This window comes from Ovis canadensis, chromosome X (assembly GCF_042477335.2).
Source record: "Ovis canadensis isolate MfBH-ARS-UI-01 breed Bighorn chromosome X, ARS-UI_OviCan_v2, whole genome shotgun sequence".
In the NCBI taxonomy this organism is placed as follows: domain Eukaryota; kingdom Metazoa; phylum Chordata; class Mammalia; order Artiodactyla; family Bovidae; genus Ovis; species Ovis canadensis.
Genome location: NC_091727.1, coordinates 97311047 through 97334025, shown reverse-complemented (window position 1 = coordinate 97334025; position 22979 = coordinate 97311047). Strand labels below are relative to the sequence as shown.

Sequence of the window (22979 nt, the reverse complement as noted above, 5' to 3'; positions counted from 1 at the left end):
ATGATGATAAGGACATCTTTCATTTCATGTTAGTTCTTAAAGGTCTTATAGGTCTTCATAGATCTGATCGATATTAGCTTCTACAGCATCAGTGGTTGAGGCATAGACTTGGATTACTGTGATGCTGAATGGTTTGCCTTGGAAATGAACTGAGATCATTCTGTCATTTTTGAGACTGCACCCAAGTACTGCATTTTGGACTCTTTAATTGACCACAAAGGCTACTCTATTTCTTCCAAGGGATCCTTGCCCACAGTAGTAGGTATAATAGTCATCTGAATTAAATTCACCCATTCCAGTCCATTTTAGTTAACTGATTACTAAAATGTCAATGTTCATTCTTGCTATCTCCTGTTTGAGCACTTCCAATTTACTCTGATTCATGGACCTAACATTCCCGGCAGGAAATTACTCTTCATTATAAGGCAAATATAAATATTAGGATTCTTTGACACCTAACAGTGGCTCTGATATAACCCCAATTGTTAAGAGAACTCTGTAATTGCAATGTAATGTAAAGTTACTTGTGAAGCAGTAAAACTCTTATCAACACTAACACAATCATAGCTTTTAAAAATTTGTTTCCATGCCCCCCAAAGCCTCTTACCTTGAGTTCAGGAGATAGAATTATATCAAATTCATACTGTAGGGTTTCAGGATCATAATTTATAAAGGGTAGAGCCATTTCAAGAAAATTTTCAATGTCTTGGAGAGTTTTCTGAGCATCTTCTTTAGACTGAAACTTGTCTATTTCTTGATTAGCCAGAAGGCACTCTCCTTCATCACAGCACTGGCGAGCCTGGTAAGCAAATCCCACACACACACAAACCATGAATGAAGAAACGAGAAATCTGTTTGTCCCTTAGGAGAGTGTTTATCAGCCCTGGCTGCTATGAATCAGAGTTGTTTTCAGAGCTGTTAAAAAGGAAAAAAAAAAAATCTACTCCCAGAGATTCTGATTCAGTAGCTCTGGGCTATAAGCCAGGCTCCACAGGTATTTCTTTTTTTTTCTTTTTTTTTTGAAATATAGCTGATTTACAATGTTGTACTAATTTCTGCTGCATAGCAAAGTGATTCAAGTGATTCAGTTATATATATACATATATATTCTTTTTCATATCCTTTTCCATTATGGTTTATCACAGGATATTAAATATAGTTCCCTGTGGTATAGAGTAGAACTTTGTTGTTTATCCATCCTGTATGTAATAGTTTGCATCTGCTTGCCCCAATCTCCTACTCCATCCCTCCCTGACCAACCTCCCCCTTGGCAACCAGAAATCTCTTCTCTATATCTCCACAGGCACTTCAGAGGCACGGCCAAGGTTGGGAAGCCCTGCACTCATTTCATAACAAGGAATTCATTCTGAAGCAGGAGTCTGACCATTCTCTCAACACCAGCTGCACGTTCTTTCCCAAAAATCAATAACTGAAATATGAAATTCTTTGCAAAATCTCAAGTGTAATAAAAATGCATGATGATTGCCTAGCACAAAGAAAAAGTTTCCTTGCCACAGAAGATGTACAGATTAGAATGCTCATGTTCAGATCCAATGCCTATATGTGATACCCCTATTTTACATTCCACTGTCATGATCAAAACTTCTCTTCACCACCTAATCATCAAAGTGGTCAGACTCTATTCCATGGAGGAACAGTTTCTAATCACTGTTTGTTGTTAGAAGAGTTTCTAATCACTGTTGTTCATAGTTACATTGCTGTAACTATGAAATGTGGAATGAGAGTGAGGCTTGAGCAAAATGCCCCCCATGGTTTTTCAAAGTATTCTAATTGCAAACTATCACCAGAGCAGAGGCTTCAGAGATGAACCTAAAATAGAGGAAGCCATCACCACCACCATGCTCATATTCAGAACAGGGGCCAAAATCCTTACAATCCTGGACCGGCTGTGAATACTGCAAAGTGGATGAATGAAATAGGTATAATCAAACTCAGTTCTTCAGACTTCTTACAAATCTAATTCCAAAGCTATGCCAGACCCTGGCCCTATAGCCTCTGAGAAGGACTCAGGTAGAAAAAAATATATATAATTTCTCTTTCAGAAATGCAGCATGTCCTGTGACGTTACCTGTTGTAGGAGTTTATGCATTTTAAAGGTCCTGTTGAGCTGTATCCGTTTGTTTCTAATCTCATTTACCAAAATATCAGAAAGGTAACGTAGTTCACTGCACCTCTGACAGATCAAATCCAGGGCATAATGGTGACTTGCTGCGAGCCTGTGTCCATGTATTATTACGAACCGGGCCTTTGCTAACAGGTCCTGATTGTAAGAAAGAAGGAAAATAATAACTGTAAGACCTCCATCTGAATAGAGAGGGAGAAAACATAATTAAAAAGGAAATTGGTTGAGCCAGAGAGAGATATTGCCAAGTATACGGTTTGATGTCATACTTCTGCCAGCTGCAAAAAGCTTCCAGTTATAGTCATTAGCTATATGTGCATGTGCATGCTAAGTTGCTTCAGTCATGTCCGACTCTTTGTGAGCCCATGGACTGTAGCCCACCATGCTCCTCTATCCATGGGATTCTCCAGGCAAGAATACTGGAGTGAGTTGCCATGCCCTCCTCCAGGGGATCTTCCTGACCCAGGGATTGAACCTGAATCTCTTATGTCTCCTGCGTTAGCAGGCAGGTCATTTACCACTAGTGCTACCTGAAAAGCCTAATGTCATTAGCTATGGCATTGGTGTTATCGGAAGCTCACGCACTCCTGGTCACAGAAACAGAAAATTAACCAGCTCACCCAGAAGGTGGATGAGATTTGCTCCTCCTGGGAGGTACAGATTTAGAACATAACAAAATATAATCAATTAGATGTAAACCAGCCAAGTGAAAGCTAAGGGATTTCATATCACCTCAGCCATGGAAATCCTGTTAGAGCTAGTTGGCATCTACTTGAGGACTTGACGGCTTAGACAGTAAAGCGTCTGCCTGCAATGCCGGAGACCTGGGTTCAATCCCTGGGTCGGGAAGATCCCCTGGAGAAGGAAATGGCAACCCACTCCAGTACTCTTGCCTGGAAAATCCCATGGATGGAGTCTGGTAGGCTACAGTCCATGGGGTCGCAAAGAGTCAGACACGACTGAGTGACTTCACTTCACTTCACTTTTTTGAGGACTTGACATATTTGAAGAGACCGCCACAGGGTTTCCCTGTCAAAAAGGAACTCAAAGCTTAGTCTTCATTCTAACTACTGACTGCCTCAACCCAGTGTTGTGACTGAAACATAAAATTTACCATCTTATCCATTTTGAAGTGTACAATTAAGCAGTGTTGAGTGTATTCACATTGTTTTGCAAGATGAAAAAGATCTGGAGATGTGTTACACAATAATGCAGATACACTCAATACTGTTGAACCATACACTTCAAAATGGTTAAGATGGTGAATTATATTTTGAGTGTCTTACCACAGTTAAAACTAAAAATTATTCAAAACAAAACACAACAAAATGAAAACAAAACAAAAACAGACAAAAAATTCAAAGTTATGAAGCCAGTTTGCCTTCTCTTTTTCTCTAAACCAAAGAGATCTAGAAGTTGCCCCATGATCACAAAGATCTACAAGTATAACTCCAGTACTGGGCACCACAACCACTGCCTGTCAGTTTTGTTTATAGATACTTATGGTACCGAGAAATCAATTTATTTGTTGAGAATACACCTTAAAAGGGCTTCCCTGGTGGCTGAGCTGGTAAAGAATCCGCCTGTCATGCAGGAAACCTGGGTTTGATCCCTGGGTTGGGAAGGTCCCCTGGAGAAGGGAACAGCTACCCACTCCAGTATTCTGGCCTGGAGAATTCCATGGACTGTATAGCCCATGGGGTCACAGAGAGTTGGACACGACTGAGCTACTTTCACTTTTTTACCTTAAAAACAACAGCTTCACTCTCACATACAAGACAGGAGAGCAAAGCTAGAATGTGTTGAGTGTTAAGCCTTGAGTTCAAGCTTTAAGACCAGCAGAATAAATGACACTGGCTCTTGTGAATATTTATGCTTTATGTCCATATATCCTAGGTATTGTGCTAAGTGTTTTATCCACAGCATCCAAATAATTCCTAATAATCACTCTGCAAAGTAGGTCATCACACCCCCAATTTATAGATAAGGACACAGAGGTTTAGAAAACTTAATTAGTTTACCCAAGGCCACACAGCTGGTAAGGCTAAATAGACCTATCTATATGAATCTGTGTTTGATTCAGTTGCATATATCAAATGATAGTTATTTAAGGAATTATATTTTTTAAGGTTTCCATCGTTTTCAAATACCAAATAGCATTCTTGATAGACATTTTTCTAGCTTCTTCAATATGATGTATGTTCTTGTTCCTATGGATGGGCCTGAAACAGTTACAACTATATGAGATGTCTACAAGGTCATCTCAGGCCCACACTGAACAGAATAGACAAATATTGTTGAGCCAATTATGCAGACTGTTGTTACAAGAGACTAGTCATAATACGGGTTTATACTACCAAATTACATCAAAATGTAGCTACTATACTCTTTAGATACACTGTATATCTAAAATATAATCTTACCTGAGAATTTTCATCCAAGTTTTCCAACTTTTTAATTTTTTGTTTCACTTGAGCTATAGTTCCTGTTACATCTGCCAATTCCGCTTGTTGGTTTAGTATAAGTTCAGCTTCACTCACGAGCTAAAAGTAGGGGAGGAGAAAAAGTCTTCAAACCATGCAAATTATTAAGCCTTTTCACCTAATAATCACGCTTTGTAGTAAATGCTATTAATTAAGAACCTCAACACAGAAAAATCACATATATGGAAAATGTTTCAGCTATCTTATTCAAATCAATATAATCTGTTAAAATTTAACCTGCTAGACATCAGTGTGCACTGATGATTTATAAAAGATCGCTATGTACATGTGAAGGCATTTGTATGTGGACATGTATTGAGGTATACATATGTGCATATACATGCACATATATTCCCTAGCTGTATGGTGAATGGCTCTAGAAACAAAGACCTTTCAGTAGCAATGAGCACATCTAATACCCAGACCTTGGTTTTGAATATCATTTTCCAGAAAAAGAAATTGGGGCTTCATAGGAAACTGGCTGATTCCAGGGCTGAGGCAGAACAGGAATAAGATGAGCTTGGAACATCTCATTATGCCAGAAAGTAAAGAACTGATAAAAATGTTTGGGCATGTCACAAGGACACAACAGCCAGGTGGAAACAACAGAACAGTCAAGAACATTAATGAATTAAAAGCTAGGAAGCCCTAAGCCCAATAAGTAGATAAATATTGTACTAAAGGGCATTCTTGACAGACATTTTTCTAGCACCTTCAAAATGACTTGTGCTCTTGTTCCTATTGGTGGGCCTGAAACAGCTACAACCTCATGACATATCTACACAAAAAATCAGCATTTCACAACTATCATAGTAAAGATTGGTTGGAGCAAGAATCATCAACTGATGATACACTGATGAAGAATTTTTGATGAGGAGCAAGATAATTGCATGGCCTTAAATTTTCTCCCCACATATTGGGTTGGCTGAAAAGTTCATTCGGGTTTTTCTGTAACATCTTACAGGAAAGCCTGAATGAACCTTTGGCCAACCCAATATTTCCAACCAGTTGCAAGGGCAAGCGGGGGTTGGTGGGGGGGAAGTAACTGTAGTATGGAGAAATTCAACAGCACCCTGACAAGGTGACCAAAACCCTCCACATCACATATGTGGTATTCTTGCTGGTTATATGCAGGTTAATCCAATCATGAGACAATGTAAGACATACCCAAAATGGTGAACATTTTATTCTAAAAACGACTGTATTTTTCCAAAATGTCAGTGTCATAAAAGACAAAGAAAGGCTATGAAAACGTTAGAGATTAAAGGAGACTAAAGACACATGACAACTTAATGCAATACCTGACCCTCTAGACTGGATCCTGTGCTGAGGCAGGAAAATGATATAAAGGACATGATTGAGTCAATTGAGAGAATTGTAATATTGATTGCAGATAATAGAAAAGTATCACATTATTCATAAACGTACAAAATATGACCACTGTACTGTGATTATGCAAGAAAATATTCCTATTCTGTGAGTTCAAGAGGATCTCAAGTTTGAGAATATTCAAGTTTTTTCTTGCAAGTTTAAATTCCTATGTAAGCTTTATATTTAGTTAAATGCCTAAATATTCAGAACCTATCTGCTATGAATCTATCAGAGCCTATGTCATTATGAGAGACAGATTGCATCAGTGAGATTCGGACCCATGACAAACAATAGTGATCAGAGGCAACAATGACTTCACAGAACAGACATTAACCACAGGATGACAATGTAACCTGGAGGCAAATTAACATATAAGTAGAGGCACAATGGGTTTGTTCAGGAAAAGTAATGTTGCTGCATGTGTTTGGTTGGAGAGGAGGGACAGACATCAATATCTGGAAGGCTCAAGAGCAATCTGACCTATTCTTTCATTTTTTTAATATAAATATATTTATTTTAATTGGAGACTAATTACTTTACAATATTGTATTGGTTTTGCCATACAACAACATGAATCTGCCACAGGTGTACATGTGTTCCCCATCCTGACCCCCCCTCCCACCTCCCTCCCCATACCATCCCTCTGGGTCATCCCAGTGCACTAGCCCCAAGCATCCTGTATCATGCATTGAACCTTGATTGGCGATTCGTTTCACATATGATATTATACATGTTTCAATGCCATTCTCCCATATCACCCCACCCTCGCCCTCTCCCACAGAGTCCAAAAGACTGTTCTATACCTATTCTTTCTTTAAGAAAAGTTTTACCGAGAGCCTGACACTTCAAAATCTGAATCACCAGAGGGAAAAGGCTGGTAATAATTGTGCCCTGTGTCCCCTCCCCCAACTGATTTGGCTAGAACAAATGGAATACTAGGCAAGTCAGCCACTCATGGGCAGAAATAGGCTGACCACATGTAAGAGAGAGAAGTGACTTTTCCTTGGATCCCTGGAAAAATACTATAACAGAGACTGGAAGAAGCATGGAGGCCGACTATAAAGGGAAAAAAAAACGAAGCTTTGTTTCTTGACCATATAGGATGGATTTTCCAGAAGAACAGAACTAGAATATACTTATAACCTTTTAAATAATGTATAATTAAACACAATTTAATCTCATCCATCAGGCTTTTTTACAGAAATAAGTCACTGAATCAGAAAAAAAAGTTTTGTTAGATCATATTAAATATGGTCAGCATAGGCAGATGGTAGTTTAAAAATCATGAAGGAAGTTAGTATTATTCCCTTGGTAGATTTCCCATAGTCTGAAAGTATTTTATATCTAAAATACATTTGAATATCAAACATCAATGTAGACAGCAACTTTACCCCTGTCATCTACGTTAGCCCCTTAAGTGCTTTCCCATAAGAAATGAGCCTGAGCCAGAGAAGCATAAGTGTTGGCATTTTCGTAGCTGTTTTCTTCATTCTAAGTCAAAGTGCACTCACACTTGCCTCCTTTTCACCTCTCTGGGGGTATACATGGGCATCCTGCATCTTGTAAGACTGTGTTTCTGATGATCAAGGAGTAAGAACCTCCAGCATAATGAAAGAAACTGTACCCAAGAAAAGTTTTAACTGACCTCTTGAAAATCCTGCTCAAACTTCCAGAGTTGCAAATACTGCTCCATTTTTAGCTGGTGTTTTTCCCAAAATCCATCAAAAGCTATTTCCATATCATGTACTTGAGTCAGCAATCTTAACAAAGCAAAATCATCATTAAACCAATGATTTTATTGCAGGTAGGTAGATAACCCTGATTTGGATGTTAAGAATTATAGGCAAAGTCACAGCCCATGACATTTGGTCCAGGTAGAGACTATCAATGTCCACAGAATCTCCCCTAGGAGCAAACTAATATCTGTGGGTCAGCATGGGGAGGAGTTCTCAGCTTGATTGTCAGAGGTCCAGGAATACCTTCGCAGGTTAACAGGTAGCCACAAAAATATATAATTCCCTTTCAAAAGTATAAGATGCTGCTGCTGCTAAGTCGCTTCAGTCGTGTCCGACTCTATGCGACCCCAGAGATGGCAGCCCACCAGGCTCCCCCGTCCCTGGGATTCTCCAGGCAAGAATACTGGAGTGGGTTGCCATTTCCTTCTCCAATGCATGAAAGTGAAAAGTGAAAGTGAAGTTGCTCAGTCGTGTCCGACTCTTAGCAACCCCATGGACTGCAGCCTATCAGGCTCCTCCATCCATGGGATTTTCCAGGCAAGAGTACTGGAGTGGGGTGCATTGCCTTCTCCGTTCAAAGTATAAGATAAGTAACTCTAAACCCCAAAGACTACTACTTACTTATTAATAGTTTGCCAGTCACCACTAGTCTGCTGATGATTTTCAAGTTTTGAACTCACAGCACCCTCAGCATCAGGCAATTCCAGATTTGTTAGCAGAATTTTTCCTTCTTTGGTTACAGCTGTGATATCCTTCTGTATAAAGGCAAAACAGGAGCTGGGTAGAAGGCAGCGTACAGCAACAGATGCAGAATAGAATAGTTCTAGCACAGCCTTTGCTTTCATCACTGAAAAATCAAGAACTACCTCAGTACCACAGAATCCAAAAGCTGCAAGGATCTCCAAGAAGCCTCTGCCTACTGAGACAGATTTACAGTCCCCAATTTTATAGGCACAAGTACCCCAAGGCTCAGTTTGTAGCTTCCTCTCACTGGCAGAAAGTTCTAATTTAATATGGAAGCAACCTAAGCATCCAACAACAGATGACTGGATAAAGAAGATATGGTATACATACATATATATACAATGGAATACTACTCGGCCATTAAGAAAGAATAGAATCTTGCCATTTGCAACAACATGGATGGACTGGGAGGGTATTATGCTAAGTGAAATAAGTCAGACAGAGAAAGACAAATACCATATGATGTCACTTATATGTGGAATCTAAAAAGTAAAACAAACTAGTGAAAAAAGAAACAGATAGAGAACTAGTCGTTAGGGATGGGGAGAGGGAAGAGGGAGGGGCACCATTTCAAAAAAAGGGCCACTTAAATTCAACATATCCAGGAAATCCTTCTCTCATACTCTTTTTTTAATATTGTGCTTAACACCATATAAATATCTCTTTTTGTCTCCTTACCCAACAATCTGTGTGAAATAGACACACTCAGCACCTCTCTATCAGAAAAAATACCATGGAAAATTTTGGTTTGTCTCCCCTATCAGACATACCTTTAACAGGTGGTACCTTTCAGCACGAATTGCAAGAATTTCTTCTATTCCAGGAATGTCACCTGGTAGTTCTGTCTCAGCCAGTTCAGTTCCAAAGGACTGTAACATCTGAGCCGTATCTTTCACTGTGAGGGCAAAATTTTCTATAGCCTGCAAAGAGCCCGTGCATGATTCTCTTAATTCTGTGGTAACTTGGCCAGCATGTAAAAACCTAGACCAAAAACTATATTAACTTTCATTTAGATATGACAGCAAAGACATATACTATGACCTCTCCTCTACAAGGAAAGTTGGCATTGGCCTTGACAATGAACCATAACTTTGCATCTAAGCCCCTAAGAAACTTAGTGAGGTGAAGAGACTTCTTGAATATCTAAACATCTGTACTTATTTCTCAAACAATGATGAAAACCATTTCTTAAATATGCCATGTACTGAGTACTTTGTTTTATTATCTGGCAAAACATTGTATTTTCCTTATTCTATTTAATTTTGGAATTGAACAATTGTTTTATAATAACGACTTCTGAAGAGACATGAGAACATCAAAGCCACTTTATCATCATTTATGAACAAATGTTAGCATTTGATGGACTAAGATGACAGAGGAACATTAGTCACAATAATTCAAGTTCTGGAGATTTGAAATTATGACCCCAAAGGCTCTGCTGCCCTAAAATGTCAAGTAAGGTTTGGTTGTTCATTTTGTTTCCAAAATCAGTGACTTAGAGAAAGAAGGACAACATTTAGAGACTATATAAACCCTCTGTTTACCATGTAACTCAAGGCGTCTGCTCTTTTATTTTTAGCTTTCTAGGTTATTAAAGGCAAGCCACTGCTTATTTTGACGACTCACTTTCATACAAATCAACAGGACTGCTGAATGAAAATAAAGATGAGGAAAATAAAATCCTGATTTAAGTAAATATCATTATTTCCTTTAGAAGGGTTCCCATACCTCTGAAATTAGAAGACCCTTATATGACAGATTCACTCTAGTGAGGCACAGAGCCCTTGCCTATCCATACATTTCTAGAACAGAAGGCATTTTTGCTACAAATTTAACTGCCCCCAGGAGAATCACTAGACTGATGAGATTAATAAAATGAATCTCATTTTCTGAGGGCAAGCCATAGGCCAGGCACAGCGTCAAACATGGTATATCTGTAATCTCATTTAATCTTCTCAATAACCCAATGACGTAAAGTTTTATTCTTCCCACTGTATAGCTGGAAAAACTGAAGCTGAGAAAGCTTTTACAACTTGCACAAAGTTATATCAATAAAAATCAGCAGTGCTAGGATTTGAACCCAAACCCTTGGTTTCTTCAAGTTACTACATGGCCACAGGAGAGGGTGGGCAGAGTAGGGTCTCCTTATTCCCTAGGCCTCTCATTTAAATGCCATCCTCAGTGACTCTTCATCATTTCTAGATATTTCCTAAGCAAGAAAATCAAGATGTTGAATTATATATTTTTGAAAAACAGGAACCCCAGAAATCTGTTTTTCCCAAGGAAGAAAAAAAAAATTCTAGAACTAGATTTCAAAGCTAACATGAACTACAGGCTCTACAGTAAGGGCAAAAGAAACATACATTTCTGAAGGTGATCCATTCACTGTGGCTGTACTGCAAGGTGCCGCCTAACTCAGTGGTTAACTGCTTGTCATCAATGTATGTCAGCAAATCACTAACTGAGCTCAGCATAACAACCTATACAAATAAGCGAGAAAGATACCGTTAACTGCCCTCCACGGCACTCCTCCACACAGCCAACTGTACAATGAACTTTAGCATTCGTTTAGCAGGAATGGTTCTAATAATTCTCTCCTGTACATCCCCACACACATGGATATGCTACCTTCCCTCAGGGAATGATGGCTTTCATTTACAAAACATTTCTCTGTAAAATGAAAGTAATCTCCATAGAAACCCAAACACCTGATTCTCTCTGACCTAAAAATTGTGCACTGTCTGTGGTCAACCCTCTGAAAGAATATTAAGCCCATGACAAAGGAAGGGCTTTCTGTAGTAAATTATAATTTATCATGAGGGACTGATCTTTGCAAAAGTAGCAAAATTTATGAGCACTCTTATCCCCAACACTAATAGTGTATAAAAATATCTTCTGGAAAAAAAAGAAAAGCTACTCTGAACTGCTCAGGATGTAAGTTCATGGGAAGTCAAATACATAAAACACACATTCATTTTATTCTCTAAAAATAAAATGTCCTGATTTTATACACACACACAAATACATACATACATACATACACACACACACACACACACACAACATATGGGATTTACACCTTTTTTAGAAATGAACTGCTTTGTTACAAATTGACTAATCTTTTCCTTTATTTTAACAGTAGGGGCAGAAGACTTTAAGGCATTTTGAATTTACGTTTTTGGAAGACAAATTCTAATTTTTTTTTTCTTTTACATACACTTGTGACCACATGTAAAATAACAACAACATGATACAAATTCTTCATGAGAAAGGGTCAAAACACTTAAATAATATATTCTTACCGGTAATTTGAGCATGAACTCTTCCTGACTAAATCGAAATCCAATGTCTGTGAAAGTTCGTTGGAGAAAACTGGTGGGACGAAGGACCAAAACCAAGTGCAAGTTCCCAGGGAATGAAGACTATAGGAAAAAACAGCACAGGAATAAAAGAAAAAAATTGTCAAAACATGCACTCAAGTGAGCACATGGCAAAAAATATATAATCAAAGAAAACAAATCTAAAGTCATAAAAACCACTGAAAAGATAAAACTTAAAAAATGGATGTTGATAACATCTTAAAACACGAAAATAGAAATGAAATGAATGTAAGGTCATCAGGTCAGTTCCTTGCAGTGCTTGTGGCCTGAAATTTTCTCACACTGAAGTCACTCCCACATTATGAAGAATTATACTCTTAAGCTTCATTTTAAACGTGATTGTTTTTGTACTCAAATTGTTTTTAATCCTTGCAAAACAGAATCAAGAGGCAGGTTTCTAGGATAGCCCTAAAAGCCTAAAGGGAGCTGAAATACTGAATATCTGCAGTAAACAATGGAAGAAAACTATCTTGTGGACTTGTATTTTTATTTCATCCAAGAGACATTCACCAAATATCTTCTACGTGTTTCCTCCACGTATTTAAGTGAATGATTATCAGGCACTGTCAGCATTCAGTGTACAGCAATTAATAACATACAGTCCCTACCCAGCTTGCAAGAAAATGACAGTCTAGAGTCCGTTAGCATCATGATAAGTTGATAAATTAAACAAGGGAATTAGAATAATATACAACAGGAAGGTGTAGCACAGAGCATCCTAGACCTAGGAATGTCAAAAAGGACTTGCCTAAAGAGGAATAAAGTGGATCAGGCTGCTTTTCTGGTGTATCCATGTTTCCCAACTTCTTAGAATACTGGCATATAGTAGGCGGTCAAGAAGTAACTGTTAAATGAAAGAGTGCAAAAGACAAGGAGGACCCTATGCAAAATTCACAAGGGCTGGAATAATATGGCCTGATAAAAGTAATAAAGTACCACATTCAAATGCTTACTGTATGCCAAGTATTTTGCTAACATTATCACAGTTCCTCTTCATAACAATCCTCCGAAGTAGTTAGGCAATCTGCTTTTACTAATAAAGAAAGTGAGGCTCAGAGAGTTTAAGTATAACTTGGCTCAACTGGTGAAGTCTGAATTGGTACCCAAGTCTGTATTACATCAAGAGGTCCCAGTCAGGAAAGCTAGAGGAAGATGCTGTCGGGGGGTGGAGAGATGTAGTCATGGGAGATGGTGCTAGAAAGATGAGCAGGATCCAGACCAGGAAAGACCTTGGGTCTTTTCCTGGATGCAAGGGGAGACTCTTAAGGGTTTTTAAGTAGCAGAGCAACATAATTAGATTTGCATTTTAGGAGGATCACTTTGGCTTTGGGAATGAACTGGATATGGACAAGAATGGAAGCAAACAGATGAGTTTGCATGCTGGAACAGTCATCCAAGCGAGGGATGATGAGTTTCCGAACTACAGCAACAACAACAGGGATAAGGATAGAATTTAGGAGGTATAATGTGAAAAGTATGATAACCGAATATGTCTGGTGAGAAAAGAATGACTGTAACAGTCAATTTCCAGATTTCTGGCTTGAGTAATTAACTGGGTGAATGGTATAACCCTCATTGACATGGGAACACAAGAGAAGCAGGCTTTCAGGAGGGGGATAAGATGCTGATTCTTGTTCCTGGACCTATTGGGTTGGAAGGGTCAGCAGGACAACCAGATGATGTCCATCAGACAAATGGATGTACAAGGGAGGAGGGAAAGAAGCCTAGACTGGGAATATAGAGTTGGGAGTCATCAGCCTCAAAAGAGCAGACTGAAGCATAATAAAGCAAAATATGCTCAAAATGCTTTAAATCTTTCAGGAATGCTGAAATATTAATAATTGAGCAAAACTATAAAAGAAAAATTAATAAGATACTGTGGGGGCAGGTATATATGGGAAGTCTGTGCTTTCTACTGTGAACCTAAATCTGCACTAAACAATAGTCTATTTTTTAAAAAAGAGTAACTTTCATTGAGGGATAAGACCTAGGCTCTGAAATGACATACAAAAGTGAAAATTTTTTAAATTTAATTTGAGATGGTGATAAAAACATAAACAAGTGGCAATGACAACTAAAGTGAGGGAAAGAGAACTGAGTGCGACACAAATAGGGAAAAGAAAGGAGCACAAGCTTAAATCAGTAAATTAAACAATGATTACAAACAGACACAAATTGGGATGGCTATCCAACTGATCACTCCCCAAGGGGGCCATGTCTGCACTACCCTCTCCTCCCATGAGATTCTACATCCTCTCCCCACCAAATTCCTATGTTGAAACTTAAGCCACAACGTGAAGGTATTTGGTGGTGGGGTGTTCAGGAGATGACGAGGTCATGAGGGTGGAGCCCTCACGAATGGGATTAGTGCCCTTAAGAAAGAGACCCCAGAGAGCTCCTTCAGCCCTTCAGCCATGTGAGGACACAGAAAAGACGACCATCTATGAAGCAGGAAGTGAGCTCTCACCAGATACAGAATTTGCCAGCAACCTGACCTTGGACTTCAGACTCTAGAACTGTGAGAAGTAAAGTCTGTTGTTTATAAGTCACACTGTCTATGGTATTCTGTTATAGCAGCCCATAAAGACTAAGACAGTCTCTTATTAATCTTAATACTGGTTCCTAATGAGAACTGTTATCTTTCTACATGACCTTGCCCTCCTAAGATGCAATGATTTGTCATGGGATGAAAATTTGATGTAAGCAGAATCCAAGTCTCACACTAGCATTTTTTGAACTAGCACTAAGGGAAGGAAACTTAGAGGGTACAGTTTCAGGGCCACTGGTAGCCATGACCCCTACAGCCAGGGGAAGCTTGAAGCTTATTTCAAAGAACAAAGCAAACAAGTATAGAGAACTGGAAATAGAAACAGAGAGTCCCAGTGATACTGTATATCCTACTGTCTATTATGTTGTTTTTCAGTTGGCAATGGCACTCCACTCCAGTACTCTTGCCTGGAAAATCCCATGGATGGAGGAGCCTGGTAGGCTGCAATCCATGGGGTCGCTAAGAGTTGGACACGACTGAGTGACTTCACTTTCACTTTTCATTTTCATGCATTGGAGAGGAAATGGCTACCCACTCCAGTATTCTTGGCCTGGAGAATCCCAGGGACGGGGAGCCTGATGGGCTGCCATCTATGGGGTCGCACAGAGTCGGACACAACTGAAGTGACTTAGCAGCAGCAGCAGCAGCAAGTCATGTCTAACTCTGTGACCTCATGGACTGCAGTACACCAGACTTCCCTGTTCTTCACTGTCTATTATGTACAAATGTCTACTTTAGTTTATGCTAAGAATGGTACAATACTTCCCATAGTTGTTATAAAAATTAAAAGAAATAATACATATAAAGCTACTTTGTCAACCCTAAAAAAAACTAAGATAGGTTTTTTAAATTTACTTGGGGTTCTTGGACTTAAGCACAAGTAGACTTAGACAAAAGGTTTTTCAGGCTGTGGATAAAGGCTTAAGGGGAAACTCAGATAGGGACTTGTGAGAACTTTGGACCTATTTCTAGACTGAGAGCACTAATTCTATTTCTACCCTGAAATATTCAGTTTAGGAGTTAAGTCTTTCCTTCTTCACATGGGCAAATTACCAGTATTAGTATTATACTTAACTCCCTTGACTCAAGCTTATTTTTTTCACTTTTAAATGGAATCAAGGGGCTATCCTAATGGCTCAGTGGTGAAGAATCTCCCTGCCAATGCAGGAGACATGGATTCAATCCCTGGTCCAGGAAGATCCCACATGTCGTGTACCACAACTATTGAGCCTGTGCTCTAGAACCTGGGAGGTACAACTACTGAACTCACGTGTTGCAACTACTGAAGCCCATGCCTGTGCTCCACTGTGAAGTGCCTAGAGCCTGTGCTCTGCAACAAGAGACGCCCCTGCAATGAGAAGCCCACACACCTCAGTGAAGAGTAGGCCTCACTCACTGCAACTAGAGAGTAGCCCGAGCAGCAATAAAGACCCAGTGCAACCAAAAATAAATAAATAAATGGAATGGAAAGCATCCTACTTTTGCCAACACTTAAAGCACTTAAAGTACTCTTATTTTTATTCTTTCATGGACTCTAGGTTGATATGGTTTCATTGTCTTTTTCTGACTTTCCTTAATGTCATATTTTCTGGTATTGCATTAGAAATCCCTAGATGTGAGACCCCAGCAATGACCAACTTAAAGCCTGGAATACTCGCCCCCCTCCAAAACTGGGGGTGGGAGTAGGGGAGGATACTACAGGAACAAAGAAAACCATGTGGTAGCTCTCTGCCCGAGGTCAGGCCCTGGTCTCTACCCTGCCACTCCTAGGAGAACAAGGCTGTCCCAGCAGTCAGGCCCCTGATCACACAATAGGGGACAAAGCAGAAAAGAGAGAGACACAGAATCACTGTCCACAGAATCCATGGGGAAGAGAGTTCAGGCAGGTTTTGGGGGTGTTCAGCTGCTCCTAAGTCAGGGATTTCATGTTGGTTGTTTTATTAAATCAGTTATTCTGTCTATTTGATAAAATAGTTATAAACATTGAAAGCTGAATAAAATGCTTCTAAAAATATTTCTACATTCTAATCAGATCATTCTTAAGTAAAACTTCCTGATTATTTTATCATACCTTCTCCTCCCTTAATTCCTTCAAAATGTTCAGTGATTTGCTTATCACAAAAAGCCTACCAAATTTGCATTTCTAAAGAAAAAGCACTATCAAGGATGAACACTTCATTTATTGCCTGTATAATCACATTTGCAATGTTGTTCATTATAGGATAATTTTAGAATCTTTATTGAGCTGCCATGCAAATCTTCCTAGAATACACGGATCCATTAAACTGATAGCTACTCTCAAATCTAAGCCATTTGAAGGAACAAATAACTTGTAGGCAACAGCTATTATTATTTTTTTTAACAGCTATTATCTAGTAGGCAAAACTACTAAACAACTGGGTGACACTCAAACAATTCATTTGATTTGTCAGAGTTACATTTTTTAGAAAACTAAATTATACAGTTCAGACCAAGTATATTGTTTCTATCCCTCATGTCCATTAGATCCCATGTATGAATCAGATACACTTGACTTTTTAATCCCAGTCCCACTCACTTATCCCAGATTTAAATATGTGACTGCCAAACTAATTGCTATAAATCCACAACTTCATATGAATGACTTTTTATAGCTTCTCTCCAGCAAACACACACACACACACACACACACAAACGTACATACATTTATATGTCTTCAGGGCCTCTCAAAGCCTTAAGGTAGGGACAGGAGATTGGCTCAATGGCCATGGGCTGGAGTGTTACTTTTTATTGAGTGACTACTATGAGAATTTTCCTCATTGTGAGCATTACTATGACATTATGCTAAGTATTTTATCTGCAGTAGATTCTGTTTTTACCCTCATTCCACAACTGGAGGAATTGAGTGTAGTAGGCAGAATAAATGTTCCCCAAAGATGTCCACATCCTAAACCCTGGAACCTGTGAATATGTTACAAGGCAAAAGGGACTCCGTAAATACGATTAAGAATCTTCAGAGCTTCCCTGGTGGTTCAAGTGGTAAAGAAACTGCCTGCAATGCGGGAGACCCAGTTTTGATCCCTGGGTTGGGAAGATCCCCTGGAGAAGGGCATGGCAACCCACTTCAGTATTCTTGCCTGGAGAACTCCGTGGACAGAGGAGCCTAGAGGGCTACAGTCCATGGGGTCACAAAGAGTTGGACATGACTGAGCGACTAACACCTCACCTCACCTTCTGATGGGGAAATGATCCTGGATTATTGGGGTGGGAACAATGCAATCACAAGTAGAGTTATTAAACAGAGGGAGGCACAAGAATCAGAGAAGATATAACAACAGAAGGAGCGGTCAGTGTGATACAAGGCCATGAGCTAAGAAATGTGGGCAGCTTCTAGAAACTAGAATGTCAAGGAAATTGATTATCCTCTAAAGCCTCAGAAGCCCTGTTGATATCTTAGCCCAGTGAAACTCAGTTGGACTTTTGACCTCCAGAACTGTAACAATATATTTGGGTTATTTTGAGCTACTAAGTTTGTAGTTAGTTACAGCAGCAACAGGGAACTAATACGCTAAGCTTTTGTGATGCTAAGTAATTCTTCAAGAAATTCTAGCTTACAGCAAATACAGCTCCAGACCTTTCAGCTTTCCCATTCGGTTTGGGGAAACGATGTTCCTACATTTTCCAGCATGCTGCCTTACAGACCCCTAATCTGGTTGGTTATATAAACATGAAAAGGCACAGTTTCTATTTTCGCCCAAATAAACCCTAGATTTTAAAACTATAAATCGTTTCGAGAGCTTGTCGAAAAAGCAAAAGGATGTGAGCAAGGGTCAGCCTTGTTTTCTTTTATTGCTTTTTTCTGTACAGAAAAAAAAAAAGCATGCAGCATGAGAGAGGAAACGACACTGGTTTTAGGCACTGGTTGCAGGCGATTTTTTTTTTCTTTTTTGTAGTTCCAACATGCGACTGCTTAAAGGCACCTCGGTAAAAATGAACATGTTGCCCATCTTCACAGGGCTCAGAGCCATTTCCCCGTCTCTGAGCCCGGCCCCACCCCAGCCCTGGGGAGCAGCTCCTACTGGTTCTTCAAATTCAGGGGCAGATAATTCGCTTTCTCTCCTCTTCCCCTCCCAGAGAAGACACTGAATCCCTTTTCCTCATGCCTGCCTTCAGATCACCTGACTATATGGCCTCAGAACAGTTAGCACAGCAATAACAACGACCAAAGGCATCACTTGATACATTTCACTGCTGAAGGCTGGAAATTAACCTTGTTTAATGTTATTTTATGCAGCATCTAAAAGAGGCAATCCACACACCCTCTGCCCCCTTTTCAGTTATCCTAGCTACTTCTTTAAAAACTTTTACAAGTGGCTGATACCACATAAAAGTTTGATTATTTTACTATAAAAACAATTTATACTCCTAGAGCTTTTTCTTTTCATCTTTAGAGCAAAGAAATGGGGTCACAATAAGAGGGGAACTCTTTACTGAAAGCCTAGGACATATGCTCCAGGCTTGTTACGTATATGATCCTATGTAGCCTTTGTAACATTGCAGTGAAGTAGGTATTACGGCCTTTCCACAGATGGGCAAACTGAAGCAGAGCATGGTACACTAACTGCTTGCTATGGCTACCTGCTAAGGAGCAGGAGCACACAGGCCAATCTGAATCCTAAAGCCAAGCTCTTTCCAGGACACTTAACCCTTTTCAGACACGTCCTTCACCGCACACTCTGAATGCATGCTCAGACTGCCTGCCTTTCCTTTAGGAATAACTTGACCTTGACACCTACAAAATGGGACAAAAACTAACAGTCAAAACAAATGCTTGAAACAATTTAGCATCACGGAGCCTACTGAACAAATTTCATATCATTACAGAGTATTAATACTGAGTTGCTAGCATGTGATTGACCTCAGTAAGGTGGGAACTATCACTTTAGAATATTTTGAGAAAAATCTTATGACCTCAAACTATAGAGAAGAGTTTCCAATGTTGTGAGCTACTTCTGCACTCATTCTTCCCACACTGAAAGAGTACAGAAAGGAAGAGTTACTCCACAGATCACCAAATCCCTTGCCAAGTGACCTCAGGAGTAGGACACTCCCCAACAATGCTCTTTCCTTGTGGCTCACCCTTCTTGTCCCATATCCATTCTCAACAACCCCCCTCACTTGTTCACAATCATTGCAATTTCCATCAAGTAGCCAGCTGAAGCCTATCCGTGGACTCTAAGGCCACTTTACCATCCTTCCAAGGTGCCACCTATCATAGCCTCCAGAATCAGCCCAACACCAGAGATTCTTCCAAGTCAAATCATGGTGTCACCAGCTGAGTTGCAAATTTTTCACTCTGGTCAAGACGTATCCATGCAAGCAGAACAAATCTGTCTTCCACTATAGTTCTAGGCTTTAGACTTAATCCAATCAATTTCATTTCAAGCTAGCTGTTCCTACAGACAACTTCAAGTAATTAATGTGAGAGAAAAAGAGAGGAAAGACACCAAGAAAGATAACAGACACATATGCTATTCCTTGGAGAAGGCCATGACACTCCACTCCAGTACCCTTGCCTGACAAATCCCATGGATGGAGGAGCCTAGTAGGCTGCAGTTCCTGGGGTCACTAAGAGTCAGACACAACTGAGCGACTTCACCTTCACTTTTCACTTTCATGCGTTGGAGAAGGAAATGGCAACCCACTCCAGTGTTCTTGCCTGGAGAATCCCAGGGATGGGGGAGCCTGGTGGGCTGCTGTCTATGGGGTCGCATAGAGTTGGACACGACTGAAGCGACTTAGCAGCAGCAGCAGCAGCAGCAGCAGCATGCTATTCCTTAAGGTCCAAACAAATGTCATCTTCTTCGTGAGGCCTTCCTCACCAGCTAGAAGTTCTTTCATAATAGTTATTTATGAACATGTCCTACATTCTCTACTAGATTGACATCTCTTTCAGCTCTGTAGCCATTCCATGTTTACCTGTGTAACCCATATTGTCTGTAGCTCAATACTACATACACCTACTCATTAAGTACTTGTGTGTTGTATTAATTTCTGTGTATATTAAGTAAGTAAGTCGCTCAGTCGTGTCCGACTCTTTGCGACCCCATGGACTGCAGCCCATCAGGCTCCTCCATCCATGGGATTCTCCAGGCAAGAATACTGGAGTGGGTTGCCATTTCCTTCTCCAGGGGATCTTCCCGACCCAGGGATCGAACCCAGGTCTCCTGCATTAGAGGCAGATGCTTTAACCTCTGAGCCACCAGGGAAGCCATGTGTATAAACAGAAAGGGCTTCCCAGGTGGCACTAGTGGTAAAGAGCCTGCCTGACAATGCAGGAGACATATGAGATGCAGGTTCAATCCCTGGGTCCAGAAAATCCCCTAGAGAGGATATGGTAACTCACTCCAGTATTCTTGCCTAGAGAATCCCAGGGACAGAGGAGCCTGGCAGGCTACAACCCATGGGGTTGCAAATAGTCGGACATGACTGAAGTGACTGAGCATGCATGCCTGCATATACAGAAAATGAAAAAACTGGAAATAGAACTGCCTTATGACCCAGCAATCCCACTTCTGGGCATACACACCGAGGAAACCAGAATTGAAAGAGACACATGTACCCCAATGTTCATCACAGCACTGTTTATAATAGCCAGGACATGGAAGGAACCTAGATGTCCATCAGCAGATGAATGGATAAGAAAGCTGTGGTACACATACACAATGGAATATTACTCAGCCATTAAAAAGAATACATTTGAATCAGTTCTAATGAGGTGGATGAAACTGGAGCCTATTATATAGAGTGAAGCAAGCCAGAAAGAAAAACACCAATACAGTATACTAATGCATATATATGGAATTTAGAAAGATGGTAACGATAACCCTGTATGCGAGACAGCAAAAGAGACACAGATGTATAGAACAGTTTTTTGGACTCTGTGGGAGAGGGCGAGGGTGGGATGATGTGGGAGAATGGCATTGAAACATGTATAATATCATATATGAAATGAATAGCCAGTCCAGGTTCGATGCATGAAACTGGATGCTTGGGGCTGGTGCACTGGGATGACCCAGAGGGACGGTTCGGGGAGGGAGGAAGGGAGGGGGGTTCAGGATGGGGAACACGTGTATACCTGTGGCGGATTCATGTTGAATTTACAATACAATATTGTAAAGTAATTAACCTCCAATTAAAATAAATAAATTTATTTTAAAAAAAGAACTGAGAAAACATCTATGCATATAAAGGAATTAAAATCTTCTTAACACTTAAGTCAATTACTTTTGATAACAAAAGTACTAATGTCAGTTGCACCCAATATTATAAAGCACATACACAGGCATCTCTTGTGCACCATAAATTGTCTGTTAAAAATCTTAAGCTATTATTCCCATAACATAAAACCATGTGTAGAGCTGGAGATGCAATTTTGTCAAAATAAAAAGATTCATATCCTAAACTGTAATTTTAAAAATACTATCTTGCGCTAAGAGCTTTATTAGAAAATAAACCAGTTACTCACCCATGAATGTTCACTGTCATTCAACAAGAATACAATTCTTACTGGTTTATTTCCCTGATCGTATTTTTTATTCCAAGTGTCATTCTGTTCTATGACTGATTGTCACTCTCTCATTTTTTGTGTGTTGTCTTGATTATTTAAACAAGTAGGTATTCTATTTTAAATCATAGCATCAATAATGTTATCTTAAGTTCTGAAAGAAAAAGAGCAGCACCAAAAACTGGACTGATGACCAGTTAATTATTAAATTAGCTAGTGTTATTTCACATTTCTCCAAACGACATCTAAATAGCCCTTCTGAAATTTGCTGGGAATTTGGTATATAAGTGAACCAATGACGGGAAAAATTGAAAATGTATATGAAAGAAGAGATTTCTAAATTCTAGCTTATAAATAATGGTGAGTCACTCTTTTTTTCCTTTAAAAAAGGCAGTCAACAGGCTAGAATTCTGCATCTTTAACATTTGAATTTGGGGAAATATTTTTTTTTTAATTTGAGGAAAATCTGAAATCAGAAAGAATTCAAATCATCAGATTTAATATTTTTTCACTTTTCCAGTAACACGTAGCCTTTTTAAACACTAATAAAGTCATCTGCAGATCTGTCCATGATACCATAATCACTTGTCCATGGTGAAAAGAAGGATGAATCCTTTTGTTCAATATTATTTAATTGATAACTAGTGACTTTAAGCTACTCTGCCAAATGAGTCAATACTGTTCATACACTCTTAAATAAATACGATGACAAAGGATGCTTCCTCATAAATTTGATCACATTTAGATCTTGATGCCTTAACACTGCCCTATGTCCATATCACAGTAATCACATCAATGCAATCCACGCAAATCCAAGTCTCCATTCTCACCCTCCGTCCTGAAAAGCCCCATTCAGCAGTTTGTGCTATAGCACCATGCTGCAGCATTCCTGCACTTGAACTTGGGAACAGGCTTTCCAGGACTGCAGGCAGAGCCCTTACCGCATTCCTTCTGAACCTCATCTTGCCTCTCGGGGGAGTTGCTTCTGCCATCTCGCCTATACACAATAACACGCTTCTTTTCCAATT

At 39.6% G+C, this 22979-nt stretch overlaps 1 protein-coding gene across 3 annotated transcripts in view; it reads right to left on the bottom strand.

The window, feature by feature from the left end:
• MCF2 (MCF.2 cell line derived transforming sequence) overlaps positions 1-22979 on the bottom strand; it is a 126027-nt gene that overhangs the window by 54563 nt on the left and 48485 nt on the right. For all 3 annotated transcript variants that reach the window (XM_070290649.1, XM_070290650.1, XM_070290651.1), the window contains exons 5-12: positions 11780-11899; positions 10841-10957; positions 9248-9397; positions 8355-8488; positions 7643-7757; positions 4567-4686; positions 2090-2281; positions 608-799 (exon numbers count right to left, since the gene is read on the bottom strand). In XM_070290649.1, the coding sequence (XP_070146750.1) occupies positions 608-799; positions 2090-2281; positions 4567-4686; positions 7643-7757; positions 8355-8488; positions 9248-9397; positions 10841-10957; positions 11780-11899 (1140 nt within the window). The remainder of the gene's footprint in view (positions 1-607; positions 800-2089; positions 2282-4566; positions 4687-7642; positions 7758-8354; positions 8489-9247; positions 9398-10840; positions 10958-11779; positions 11900-22979) is intronic.